This window comes from Contarinia nasturtii, unplaced genomic scaffold, assembly GCF_009176525.2.
Source record: "Contarinia nasturtii isolate CC-2019 unplaced genomic scaffold, AAFC_CNas_1.1 Cnas_scaffold_187, whole genome shotgun sequence".
NCBI lineage: Eukaryota > Metazoa > Arthropoda > Insecta > Diptera > Cecidomyiidae > Contarinia > Contarinia nasturtii.
The window spans coordinates 6,194,219-6,207,296 of NW_022197544.1; the positions used below are offsets into that span (position 1 = coordinate 6,194,219).

Here is a 13,078-nt window from a genome sequence, read left to right on the forward strand (position 1 = left end):
GAAATTCACAATGACTTACTTTATTATTACAAAATTGACAACATTTGATTTCTTTTTCGTTTCGATTTTAATTTACGTATTAAAACAGTAGTAAATCTTGAGTAAATAAAATTTTATTTCTCAGCTTAGTAAAAATTCTTACATCATTAATTTGCACATTATACAAACATTTTCCAAAGTATTTTCGTTTTTATCAAATGATTTCTCTCTTCTAACCGCCAAAAATGTACAAATTGGTACTAAATTTTTGAATTCGTCCACGTGCAACTATGTGTCTATCATAATGGTTTCGTCACTCGCGCGAACTGCCGTCCGCTGTGATCTTCCTTCTTAATTTTCATTTCAATAATAAATTGGAAATTTTCGAGAATTAAAATAAAATGTGTACGGTTGATGTTATTGTTGAAAAAACCATCAAATTTAAAAATGATGCAATAAAATAGTGTGTACATTATTCAATTTGGCTGAGCCAAAACAAATTTTTCGTAAATCTTACTTTGCTCACAATGTGAGTGCTTCATTTTGTTGCATGATAAATGTCATCAAATTAATTTCTTATTCTTATATGATAATTGATGAGAAATTGAATGGCATTTTTTTTTACACAGGCGCAAAAGAGTAAATAATTCTCAATTAAAATACAAAAAATATTTTAAAATAATAATTGCCGAATAAAAAGTAAAGAATGTTTTTGCAATTTGTCTTACAGTAAATAAAAAAAGAACAAACACATGTGTGTGTGTGTGTGTGTTTGTGTCTTGACTCGCAAAAATTTACATTATTATTGTTGGATGATTTTCGACTTGTACCAATATTTGCTGATTTTGTTGCTGCTGCAATTGTTGTTGCAATTGTTTTTGTACATTTTTCTTCATCTCTCGTTCACGGCGACGCAATTTTTTACGCCGTCGATCAATACTTGCTAGCTCCGTTTTGACCATTATGTATGTTTTACGCAAATCTTGAATCTTTTTCTTTAGCAATGTTATTCGTTGGCTACTATTCATATCCGGATCTATCAATTTAAAAAGATATAGTTTGTTTTAGTCATGAATAACAAAATGTTATTTGTTTTGCAATGTTCACATACCCAGCTGAACAAGGAAATTATATTGATGTGATTTTGATGGTCGTTGCACTTTATGCGTGGTTATTGCATCAGAATTATCTTCACTTTCAGAGCCTGAAATAATGAAATCGAACAAAAAAGTGAAATGATGCTCCCTCTTCTTGATTTTTATGTGATTTTTTTTTTGGCAAAGTTGCAACATTACCAGTTTGGGTATTTCGTCTCGTAGCTGCCTTTCTTCGTTTCGATGCTGCTTCAGCCTCTGATTGCTTACGCGTACAGCGTCGCTTCTTTGATGATCCAATTCGTTCATGTTCTGAATTGAAATAAAAAAAAACATCGGCTTAGCGAAAATTCTACCAAAAATTGGTTGTTATCAAACGAAATAAATAGATTCAAACAGTTTACCTTGTTTTTTATTATTTTCCTCGCTGCTATCCTCTTGACTCAATGAATCACGTGGCGAACTGCGTGGTGTGGCATTTTTGCTCTTATTTTGTTTTGCATCGGTGGTAGCAGAGGTACTGGATTCGGTGGGAACATGTTTAGCATCAACTTCAGCCACGGTCAATGGACTAGTGAATATACTATCATAATTCTTTTTGATTAAATCACATTGTTCCTTTGGATAAGCTGGTGCTGGTGAACCCGGAATGGTTTCTTCGCACAATAACAATGAAATTGATTCATTTTGAGCATTTTCAGCGGCAAGTTCATCCTCAATTTTAACTTTATCAGCTGGTTCATCGGTTTTTATTGTTGTAGTTTGTTCATTGCTACTAATGCTGCTTGGCTCTTCTGAAACCTTTGATTCTGTGCTTGCGATTGTATTTGTAACATTTGAAGTAGCGGTGATTACCACTGACGTTGACGATGGTTGTGCCGACGAAGATGATGGTGTCGGCAATATTTCTGCAGCCATTGCAGTTGCAGCTACTGCAGCCATCGTTGCTATTGATTGATCGGCAAGTTCTTTTTCATCGAAACCATAAATTTTCTTATCGCTAACCGATGAAATGACTGTTATGGTGGTCGATGTCTTTTCTTTGCTTATTTGTTTGCCGCCATACGATTGATCACTCTCTTGTTTGCTGAGCACAAATTCGTTTGGTGTTTCTGAACTTTGAGATTCATCTTCAATGATAAGCCGTTGCTCAGAATCAGTACTGTCCGACGTATCTTCCGACATATGAGTATGTTCGCCCGATTTTTGAATGGCCGATTCCAATTTTTGAATCGTTTCACTGAGATCATTATTTTTCGGTGATATTGATTCGAGAATATCAATCTTATTCAGCACAGGTTTAATGGTAGTTGTCTCTGTATTTGGTGAAATGCCCGCCCGGTATGATGAACTGGCTCGAGTTGATGTCATCGCTGACTCTCCACAGCTTACTGCAGCTGTGGATGTGGATGGTGTAACCGATTTATCAAATGTTGTTAAGGCTTTTGGCATTACATCGACCGTGATTGGTGTCACAATGTCGGCTGGATCAGCTTCATTTGTTGCTTCTGCTGCTGCTGGCGCTGTCGCTGCTAATGTTTCGACTGATGATGATTCGGCGGCATTCAGTGATGCGGGCAATTGTTGTTGTGAATGAAGCGCTTTCAAAACTTTATCAGCAATTGATGATGGTTTGTCAATTTTTGGTGGTTCTTGATTTAGCACCTCATCGCTCAACAAAATCTTTTTCACCGATTCCAATTCTTTTTCCAAATCTTCTTTGAAATCGCTTACGCCACTCTTTAAATCGAATATTTTTGATGTTTCCTCGGGCGTTGCATCCACAAATGAATTGATAAACAATGGCTTAATCTCGGATTGCAATTGTTGTACGGGTATCGCTTCGGATGTTGATGGACAATCTTCGTTCATCATCATTTCTTCATCAACTTGATCTGGCATATAGCATGGTGACTTTCGTAGCGTATCAAATATTAAATCGCCACGCACATTAAATACAGAACCGGCTGATGCTATTGGTTTTGCTAATTTTTGATCATCACTTTCTTTGGCCTTTTCTGGTTCTTTGCTCAATTTTTTTGTTCGCTTGGCTGGCGCAACCGATGGTGGTGATGACGATGATGTTGATAATGGCGATAATGTCGGCGTTGATAATGAAGGTGGTGGTTTTATTGATTCGGTTTGTGTCTTTCGTTTGGCTTTTTTATCCGTTTCGGGCGATAGTTTTTTTGATGTTTCGAATTCAAAAAGTTCTGGCTCCTTAAACTCATAAATATCACATGTTGATGCTGCTGCTGCTGCTGCTGCTGCAGTTGTTGTTGAAGATGCGCTGCTACTGTTGCTACTACTGGCATCTGTACCCGATTCAGTGGTTTTTGTTTCTTCTTTTGGAGCTACAAGCGGCTGTCGAAGCGCTGATTTGTTAAATGGTTTCGATTTATCGGCAAAAATTTGTTTCGATGTCGATACACTTTTTTCGCTCACTTCAACTTTCACCGTGACTTCAGTGTCAACAATGGATTCAGAGGCTGTTGATTTCTCTTGATTGGTGGGTTGTGGTGATGATATCGTTGGGATTGTTTGTGATGGTGTTTCGATTTTGTTCTCTTCTTCGGGTGGTTTGGTAGTTTTGATAATTTCTGATTTTGATTCCGTCGTTTGTGTCAGCGGTTTTACAACTGTCGATCCCATGACTTTTCCACTTTTTCTATCCATCTCAACTTTTACAGTTACAACCGATATTTGTTCGGAGCCACTTGTGACCGGTGTGGTGGTTTTTATCTCCTTAGCCGTTTCCTTGTCATCATGTTCTGTTGTAGATGGTTGAGCATCTTTTTCGTCTGAGGTGTCTTTTTCCGTCTTCTTTTCGACATCTTTCAATGCTGCTCTTTCGCCAAGTGTTTTCATCATTGATTTTTCGGGCAACAATTTTTGCTTTTCGGCCAGTGTGCTTTTAATGATTTTCTCAATACCTGATTGCTTAAGTGTGGCTACCATTTCATGTTTGTTACTTGTTGCATTTTTATCAAATAAAAATTTATTAAATTTATCCGACACATTTTCAAGTGTGGTAGTTTTATCGGAAAATTGTGAATCTTCATCACCATACGAATCGGTTTCGGATGAATTTTCTTGTGGTGATATTTTCGTTCGTGATGTGATGCTTGTGCTAACATTTGTTGTATTGCTTATTGTTGCTGTTGTCGTATTTGATATTTCGATTGGTTCAACTTTTGGTATATAATCGAATTTCTTTTCAACCATTGTCGCTGAACTGGATACATTTGATTCAATTGATGTTTTTTCAATATCATTGAATCCTTTCAACGCGGAACGCATCTGATTTAATTCAAATTCACCGCGACTCTTGGCCGCTGTACTGGCCAATGTTTCTTCTTCGGAGCTTGGATTCGAATCTTTTTCTTTCTTAATTTCAATTGCTTCAATGACTGCTTCTCGTTTTGCTTTTGCTTTGGCACCAAACACCGGTTTACGTTTTAAATGAATGATACGAGAAGGTGTTGGCTTTTTTACAACTGGCTCATCGGAATCACTGTCTGAATCGGTTTGCAGTGATGATATGTCAGTGTTATTGGAATTTCGTCGTAATTTTCCCGGTTGGCCACGTGTTGTGCGACGTTGTTGTGCCGGTGTTGCTGGCGATTTTGTTCGGCTTGAATTTGATGCAATTGATGATGGTGTTGTTGAACGTGGCGGTTGTGAATCGCCTCTTGAACTCACACGATTTCGTTTGCTCGATGAACGAATGACAGGTGATGGTCCGGGTAATTTTTCCGATGTTGAACTACCCGATCTGGGTTCATTTTTAACGCCAGCCTTTGAACGCTTATTCGTTTTACTGTTCGTTAGATTTTCGGCAATTCGCTCTTTTGGCACCCATTCATCGTACCTGGTATTCCAGCCGGTATAATGTACGAGATACATCAATTGATCATGTGAAATTTCAATAACTTTCGCCTCGTAGGTGACCTTTTGTTCGTGATAGTATACGCGTAATTTATCGCCAACATTAATTGGTTGAACATTGACTGTATCGATTTTCTCTTTGCCATCATCTGGTTCCAATTTGATCTTTTCGCTGTTTTCGTTATCTTTTCCCTTTTTTCTGCCTTTTTTCTCGTCCACCTGTGGTGTGACCTGCTTTTTGTTCGTTTTCTCTTTTTTTGTTGTCGGCGTTACGGGCACATCAGTCTTTGAGCTTGATGCAACATCCTTATCTTTTCTGTTGGTCTCTTTTTCTTTCACATCCTTTAAATCGCGTTTATTTTCTTCAGTTTTCTCTTCATATCGATCAACCAGCGATTTTACTTTACCAACGACTTTTGTTTTTGGTTTTGTATCGATGCTCGATTCGCTTGTATTTTCTGATTCTTCAGCTGCGGATGTGGTGGATTTGGCTTCTTTTTCTGGTTTCGGTGACGCCACTGAATTAGCACGCACCAAACTGCGACCTTTTATACGATTAGCTCGTGGATGTGCAACCATCGAACAGCCCAATTTACGATCGAATTCTTCGAATGGCAATAGGAATTTCTTATAGGCTTGTTTCACTAAATTTTGAATGCTTGTTGTTGTTGGCACAAAACCCAATCGAATCGCAATTTGTTTCCATTGATTTTGCGATGTAACGCGATTATAACCGCCAAGTTTTTGTACGGCACGGTACAATCGATATAAATCAACATCTTTATTGATAATCGATGGACCTTTATTCAATGGCGTTCCACGATCATCCATGTATTTATATAATTGGGCAACAAAATGATCTTTCTCTTCAGTCGGCTCATCGTCTGATGTATCCGAATCGAATTCATTGTAAAAATCACTCGATGAATTGCCCAAACCAAATAATACTTCACGATCCCAATGGGCTGGCAGACAATCATTTTGCGAATATTCTAAAGCGGCGGCCACAGCTGGTGTATCCAATTTTGAAGCTTGTTCGGGTGTAAATTCCGTGGCCTCTTTCTTTGGAACCGTATAGTAGCGACCATCTTTAAATGAACGCACTAAATACTCTTCTTTAACACGAATTCGTACAGTGTCTTGTGCGGTTGGTGCCACAACCAGTGCGGGAAACCAATTTTCTTTGGGCCCTTTCTTTTTCGTATCCGTACTTTCAACGCACACTATTTTACCAATGTGCTCTTCTTTCTCAACGATACGTGGCTTAACTGCTTCCGGTTCTTCATCTTCTTCGGAACTTTCATCTGGCGTTTGACCTTGCCGTGAGCGTGCCACACTCTTTTTATACAATTCCAAACTGTTGAGCGAAAGAAAAGAAACAAACAACATTTACAATTGATTATTAAAAATGTATGTCGCTTTGAAAAATTCGACTCACCTTCTACCACGGCGTCCGCCAATCACTGGATTCCCAAAATGTTCTGGATGCGTCAATGGTAATTGATCCAATGTTTCACTTTCGTTAAAATGTCGTCCACTCTTCAAACACAATGCACTACGACGTAATGTTGTGATGTCGCCGTCATCAAAAACAACCGTGTATTGAGAGTAATCTTGAATTTTTGTAATTGTTGCTTCCACCAATTCACGTCGATCAGGATGTTTGACTTCAACTGTGGCACCGACGCGCAATAGTTCGCATTTGATTTGGTCATCAGAAACGGTGCCAGAGCCAAGACCTTGCTTATAAGCAACCTTGCATTTGATATTGCGAACCACTTTGCGCACCTTTGCCTCACAAAAAGCGCCCTTGTATTTGGCGCTTACCTCCGTGCCCACCGTCAAATAGGGAGGATCGTCGACTTGCTGCAACATTGTTTTTTATTTTATTTTTATTCATATATTCAATTGTTTTGTTGGCAACAAAGATAAAAGACAAAATATCAATTAGCACCTAATTGGCATTATCAAACAAAATATTTAGCAAATTATCGATGGCAAACAGCAAATTGTTGTCCATCACACAACGTTTATAATCGTGACAAATGAGATTGGAAGAAACTTTTAAATTTAATCACATTTTGTGCTGATTATTTTGTAAAAGTTTCACTTCAACTACACTTTGTTTTATGACTTTTTTTTTGATTTTTTTAATGGAAATGCATTGATTTTAAAATCGTTTGCCATTCACAAACACACACAATACCTGCATTTTTTGGAGGAAGTATCGCTCAAAACTTAAGTTATCGCTTACAAAAGCCACTTTTACGATCTTAACATAATAAAATACCAGCGAAAAAACATTTGTTTTTAATCTTTTCCAAAATTAATGAACAATTTCCGTTCTTTTTCGATAAATTCGTTTCAAATAATAATTTTGCGTAATACAACACACTCCGTGATTAAAACTAGTCGCTCTTCTTTTCTGCTTCTGTCAATACGAACGTACGCAAAAACATAAATATATAAATCGTCCGCGAATGACTGCTTGTGTTTTTTTCCCTGCTTTCATTGCTCTTCGCTATTGTTACACACATATACATGCACAAATTTTCGCCACTATATATATTGCCATGAGCTGTGCGTGTGTTTGTGTGCGTGGAGAGTGGAGAGTAGCGCATCGTCAACCATGACAAACTATAATCATAAGCAAATTATCGACACAAATTTCGAACTGTGTGAACCACACATTATGCCTGGTTTATAGTTTTTTTTTCTTTTTATTAATTCAATGCTATTTCTTTAATAAATTAAAAAAATATATTATACGAAATCGAATTGATTATCATTTTAAATGCAGAAAAACGAATATTTTTCATTAGATTTTGAAATATATTTTCTGTATTAATTTCAAAGTGAAAGTGCGATTTGAAAGTGCGTTTACGAAATACGTATTAATGTCATTTGAATATGTGCGTTTTCAACTGTCGACAAACCGAAATCGCAATTGAAAAATCAAATTGAAACATAGTGTTGATCAACGGTTGTTTAAAACAGACATACACTATACATACACCGAATCAACAACATTTTTAGAGGCATTTTGTTTTTTTGTTTTTTTTTCATACATACATTGACTACTTAACAATTATTGTGTTTGTGTTGAAAAATTGATTTGATTTTGATAAAAAAGAAATATATATATATAAGTATAATTTTATCGATATTTTCTGTTGTGTGACTACAATCTAAATGGAGGGTAAATCGCGTTTACCAACAATGATAAAAAAGCCAACAATTCGGGCACATGTACCAAGTGATCGATTAGTTTCGAAACTGGCAAATCGTACGGCTCTTTCTTCGTTCGAAAATGTCATCAATAATTTGAGGAATGGTACGAATACGACAAGCCGTCCAACAAAACGGCATGCATCGCCGGAAGCATTTCGGCCAAAATCGCAAATAAATGAGGCTAAAAAACTGCGTCGCAGTCGTTCGGTTAGTGATATTGATGCGGTAATGAATTTGGTAAATGTACAAAAGCGTGCTGTTAAAGGATTGCATGCATTTACCATGCCATTGGCACCAGCACCAAAAGTTAAGGTACCGTACGCACCACCAAAATCGGTAAACAAACCAGCGACAAAGCCAAGTTCAGTCGTAAAACCAAAGACACAACCAGCACATAAAAGACTCGTTTTGAATTCGAATCCATCGAAAACAGCAGCCAAAAAAGAAAATGTGCCGACAAAATCGACAGGAGGTAGTAGCAGTAATGTTGGTGGCAACAAAAAGATTCCAGCTTACGATTTCAAAGCACGGTTCCATGATTTACAAGATAAACATAAAGTTTTAAAAGATAAACACGACCGATTAAAGGAACAACTCGGTGAATTTGAATCATTGCCAGAACAGTATGATGAATGCCGAGAAAAACTGAGCAATTTAGAAAGTGAATACAAATCCATGCAGAAGCAATTACGAACGTTGCAACAACAAAAAGATGCTGATCAATTGAAAATCAATACACTGAACGATGATTTAAATGCAAAAATCGAAGAGTGTCGCACACTTATAGAGGCCAAACAGAAAATCACCGAAAAGTACAATACAGTATCAATCGAAAATAATGAATTGAAATCAAACAATACGGAATTAGAGACAAAATTGAAATCACAACAAGAAATGATTGAACATTTGACGACGGAACTAAAGGAGGCCGGCGAACAATTGTTCCGGGCCAACATTGATCGAAAAGAGCTTCATAATAAGGTTATGGATTTGCAAGGAAATATTCGAGTATTTTGTCGTGTTCGACCACCGTTGGATGGTGAGGAGAATCGCACAATTTGTTCATGGCAATATAACGATGAGACTTCTTTGGAAATTGGTAAGTGAAATCACTTTAATTTTTGTCGCATGTCCTTTTTTTTCACCTTCAATCATAAACTCAACTGATTTAAACATTTCAATTACAGCAAGCGAAGTAAATAAGAAACCAGTCAAACATGAATTCAATTTTGATCAAGTATTTCGCCCGAACTCAATTCAAGAGGACATTTTTGAGCTAGTCTCACCGCTGATTCAATCAGCACTCGATGGTTATAATGTTTGCATTTTCGCATACGGTCAAACCGGTATGTATTATTCTTTTCTCTGGTCATTTTTCAAAATTGGCATATTTCAGTTGTTAATTATTGTGTTTTTTTCTTCTTCGATCATGCTACAGGTAGTGGAAAAACATTCACAATGGATGGTACCGAATCGATGCCAGGAATAATTCCCCGAACAATTGACCTCTTGTTTGATTGTTTTCAACAAAATAAGCGACTTGGATGGGAATACACATTGCATGCATCATCATTGGAAATCTACAATGAGGTTTTATTCGATTTGCTAAGCAACGAAGCAAAAGATTTGGACATTCGTATGGTCAGTGCAAAAACACCAACCGAAATTTTCGTACAAAATTTGGCCGATTGTGAGGTGCGAAACAAAGATGAATTGCATCGATTAATTGAGTTTGCCAAAGCAAATCGGGCAACAGCGGCTACTGCCGGCAATGAACGTTCATCACGTTCACATTCAGTGACGCAATTGCGTTTATTTGGCGAGCACAAGGGTAAAAATGAAATGACTGTAAGCTTAATAAATCTTATCGATTTGGCCGGTTCAGAAAGTCCAAAGACAAGCGTTCGAATGGAAGAAACAAAAAAGATTAATAAATCGCTGAGTGAACTTACCAATGTCATAATGGCATTGTTGCAAAAACAAGACCATATACCATATAGAAATTCAAAGCTAACACATTTGCTGATGCCCAGCTTGGGTGGCAATTCAAAAACACTTATGTTTGTCAACGCATCACCATTCCAGGATTGCTTTGTTGAAACTGTCAAATCACTTCGTTTTGCCGCGTCGGTCAATAGCTGCAAAATGACCAAAGCCAAGAAGAATAAAATCTATCCAACACCATTCTCAACGAATTCATCACTCAACGGTAGCAATTAAGAATGTTTTCCAGTCTTTTTTAACTTTTTTTTTTTTTAAATCAGTATAATCATCCAACTAAAGTTCATCATTTCATCGTAAACAAACCAATAATTCTCTTTGTATTATGTTAAAAAAACATTCAATTTTATTAATAAATCTTATTTGACCATCTATAAAATATACCTTATGAATATTTAAATTGTTTTGTGGTCTTAACCGAACAATTTGTTGGTCACTTTTTTGTAGGCTGAATTTGACACATTATTTTATAACAGAACAAAATGTATTATAAATAAAATGATGGCAATTACCATCAATTTGAATGTGCTTTCAAAATTTTTTTTCTTTCTTTTCTTTTGCTTTTTGGTAAAATGAGTGATTTGAATGAAAATCATCAATCACCCGAAATGAAAAGAGATTGAAAATAGTAACCAAGTTCGCTGATTTTTATGCGAATATGTACACGTGTATATTTATTTATCAATAAAAATGTCATTCAATCAAACTTTACGTATATGTCTCATTTAAGCATTTTATATTTTTTCGTAAACTTTTTAACAGCATCCTTTTCGTATGGTTTCAATGCGATACAAGTTGCAATATTTTCAGGTTGTTCAATCCAAAGCTTATGTTTAATATCATTTGTGGTAAGATCTTGGCTGAGTTTTCGTAGCTCATCTTCGGTGCCGATCTGAAATTGAAATGGACACAACGATACGAGTTGAATTAAAATTTCTTTTTTAAGTACGTTATGCTGTGCATACCTCCAAAACCACTTTATGCATGTTATCAATGTCGCCAAAATATGTGTGCACATCAGTGTCTTCTTTGAATACATGAGCGACCGCAGTAGTGGCATGACAACATTGTGCAATTACAGCACCCAAGGGCCAACCTAATTTTGTTATGATCTCTTTATTCACAATCACATACTGAACGATATTTGCCATTTTTTGTATGAATTTTTTCGGCACTAAATCGACTACGTTTTTTCGACACTAGTTCTTTTCAGTAAAGAAAATGTTCCACCCCAAAGAGATTGTTTTTGTATACAAAGAACATAACCTCAAATTATACGTCTTAGTAATACGTCAGCATAAGTGACACTTGACAACATGCAAAAAAAACCATTGAAAATTTGCAATTTAACGATTTTTTCTGAATTCCGGTTTCAATAATTTTGAATAAAGTTTACAAGCTCAACATTTATATATTGTATACTTTGCTATTTTTACTTTATCAGACTAAAATTTATTTTAATTAATTTTTGAAATATTAGTAAAAAATTTCATTTTCAATAAATTAAATTTCTTCGTTTAATTTGTACTTTTTCAATACATTAATGGAATCATCGGAATAGAAACAATTCTTTTAACACTGCAAGAATTAATGCTAATGAAGTACACTTAAATAGGAATGACATTTTGATATCATTTTTCCACACATTTTACGAAACAATAATTTTTCACATTATGTTTGATATCATTTTGTGGTCGACTTAAAAATTCTAGATTTTTTCAGTGTAAAAACGTTTAGTTTAAATATTCTTATCGATTAAGGAGTTCCTAGCTATTAATTTGTTTTCATCGATTTTGTTCAATGTTCAGCGTAATGGCAAGCATCGCCAGTCGAACAAAAATGATAGCACTGTTAGAATTGATGTCGTTCCAATAACAAAATTATCCAGTTGATCGAACCAAACGGAGAGCGTAAAGAAAGAAGCAACACCTTTTAAAATACGAATCACCATAAAACCGATGTAAATATGTTGATTGAATGTAAGAGTACGAAAAATGCGTTCGGGATATCTGGCTGGTAAATATTTAATATGGATACGACTCTCCTATGTAAAAAGAAGAAAAAATGTAAAAATAAACAGTGTATTCGAATATACAGTGCAAATGCAAGATAAGAAAATGTTCCATACTGGAGAAAACAACAGTCTTATCAAAGCCATGCACATCAGTATCGCCGAGATAATCGAAACATAAATGCGAATATCGGCATTGAGGGTATCAGAGCCATGTTTACACAGAAGAACGAGAAACATTGAAATTGGAATCCCACAATCAATTATATGAAGTATGCATATCTGGAAATAAGTTAACATTACTAATTCATTTCTGGATTTGACTGCTCAATTTATGTTCAAAATGCTGAAATACTTACATCGTCTTTAATCATTTTAATTTTATGGCCGCACAATTTTGTCGAAACAGAGAATACACCACAGAAACGTGTTCGTGACAACAATAAATATATTTATTTACTTTCATTTACTTATGAATGAAAGAGTTTTAATTGACCATGCGCAGTAGAGGAACCAACCAAAATTATGCCGTTCATAGATTTAAATTGATATGATTGTAACGAGTTTTTTTAAAATCGAATTCATCTCTTTCATTTTAAAGTTTTTTTTTTAATTCAAATAGTTTAAATGCTTCAGCGCCATCTCTTATTTCAAGCATCCTTTTCGCCAGATCGTTTACATTTGTTATCAGGTGTGCTTGAGTGGGGATTTTTTTAAAAAATAGATCAACCGAAAGGTATCACATCTACCCATTATTCTCAAACGCCTCATTGTTATTTGCTGGGAATTTTCGAAATGACTTATAATGATCAGGTGCTAATTTGGAAAAATTAAAATAAATTTCAAAAATACAATTATTTTGAATGTACGAAAA

The 13,078-nt window shown here is 35.7% G+C and overlaps 3 protein-coding genes and 1 long non-coding RNA gene across 4 annotated transcripts; 1 reads left to right on the plus strand and 3 right to left on the minus strand.

Moving 5' to 3' along the window:
- Positions 1-688: 688 nt before the first annotated feature.
- LOC116352227 (AT-rich interactive domain-containing protein 4B) lies at positions 689-7,438 on the minus strand. Its single transcript, XM_031784645.1, has 6 exons — positions 7,168-7,438; positions 6,400-6,827; positions 1,478-6,318; positions 1,275-1,385; positions 1,091-1,183; positions 689-1,015 (listed from the first exon to the last, which is right to left on the minus strand). The coding sequence occupies exons 1-6, from the start codon at positions 7,171-7,173 to the stop codon at positions 774-776; spliced, it is 5,721 nt and encodes a 1,906-aa protein (XP_031640505.1). The 5' UTR covers positions 7,174-7,438; the 3' UTR covers positions 689-773.
- A 493-nt stretch (positions 7,439-7,931) lies between these two features.
- Positions 7,932-10,683, plus strand: LOC116352625 (protein claret segregational). The gene is made up of 3 exons (XM_031785357.1): positions 7,932-9,291; positions 9,380-9,538; positions 9,631-10,683. Exons 1-3 carry the CDS (start codon positions 8,154-8,156, stop codon positions 10,410-10,412), a joined length of 2,079 nt encoding a protein of 692 aa, XP_031641217.1. The 5' UTR covers positions 7,932-8,153; the 3' UTR covers positions 10,413-10,683.
- A 136-nt stretch (positions 10,684-10,819) lies between these two features.
- Positions 10,820-11,565, minus strand: LOC116352626 (putative peptidyl-tRNA hydrolase PTRHD1). The gene is made up of 2 exons (XM_031785358.1): positions 11,159-11,565; positions 10,820-11,085 (listed from the first exon to the last, which is right to left on the minus strand). Exons 1-2 carry the CDS (start codon positions 11,342-11,344, stop codon positions 10,915-10,917), a joined length of 357 nt encoding a protein of 118 aa, XP_031641218.1. The 5' UTR covers positions 11,345-11,565; the 3' UTR covers positions 10,820-10,914.
- Positions 11,566-11,685: 120 nt separating this feature from the next.
- Positions 11,686-12,653, minus strand: LOC116336655. The gene is made up of 3 exons (XR_004200726.1): positions 12,564-12,653; positions 12,322-12,486; positions 11,686-12,237 (listed from the first exon to the last, which is right to left on the minus strand). It is a non-coding gene; the product is annotated as an uncharacterized LOC116336655 (long non-coding RNA).
- Positions 12,654-13,078: the final 425 nt, after the last annotated feature.

What these genes read in the sequence shown, in the direction of transcription:
- LOC116352625 (XM_031785357.1), top strand. Translation starts at nt 8,154, where the DNA reads ATGGAGGGTAAATCGCGTTTACCAACAATGATAAAAAAGCCAACAATT. An exon ending in TGAGACTTCTTTGGAAATTG is followed by an intron (nt 9,292 to 9,379) that starts GTAAGTGAAATC and finishes TTTCAATTACAG; the next exon opens with CAAGCGAAGTAAATAAGAAA. An exon ending in TTTCGCATACGGTCAAACCG is followed by an intron (nt 9,539 to 9,630) that starts GTATGTATTATT and finishes ATCATGCTACAG; the next exon opens with GTAGTGGAAAAACATTCACA.
- LOC116352227 (XM_031784645.1), bottom strand. An exon ending in GGCGGACGCCGTGGTAGAAG is followed by an intron (nt 6,319 to 6,399) that starts GTGAGTCGAATT and finishes TTCGCTCAACAG; the next exon opens with TTTGGAATTGTATAAAAAGA. An exon ending in TAATTTCCTTGTTCAGCTGG is followed by an intron (nt 1,016 to 1,090) that starts GTATGTGAACAT and finishes TTAAATTGATAG; the next exon opens with ATCCGGATATGAATAGTAGC.
- LOC116352626 (XM_031785358.1), bottom strand. Translation starts at nt 11,344, where the DNA reads ATGGCAAATATCGTTCAGTATGTGATTGTGAATAAAGAGATCATAACA. An exon ending in TGCATAAAGTGGTTTTGGAG is followed by an intron (nt 11,086 to 11,158) that starts GTATGCACAGCA and finishes TTTCAATTTCAG; the next exon opens with ATCGGCACCGAAGATGAGCT.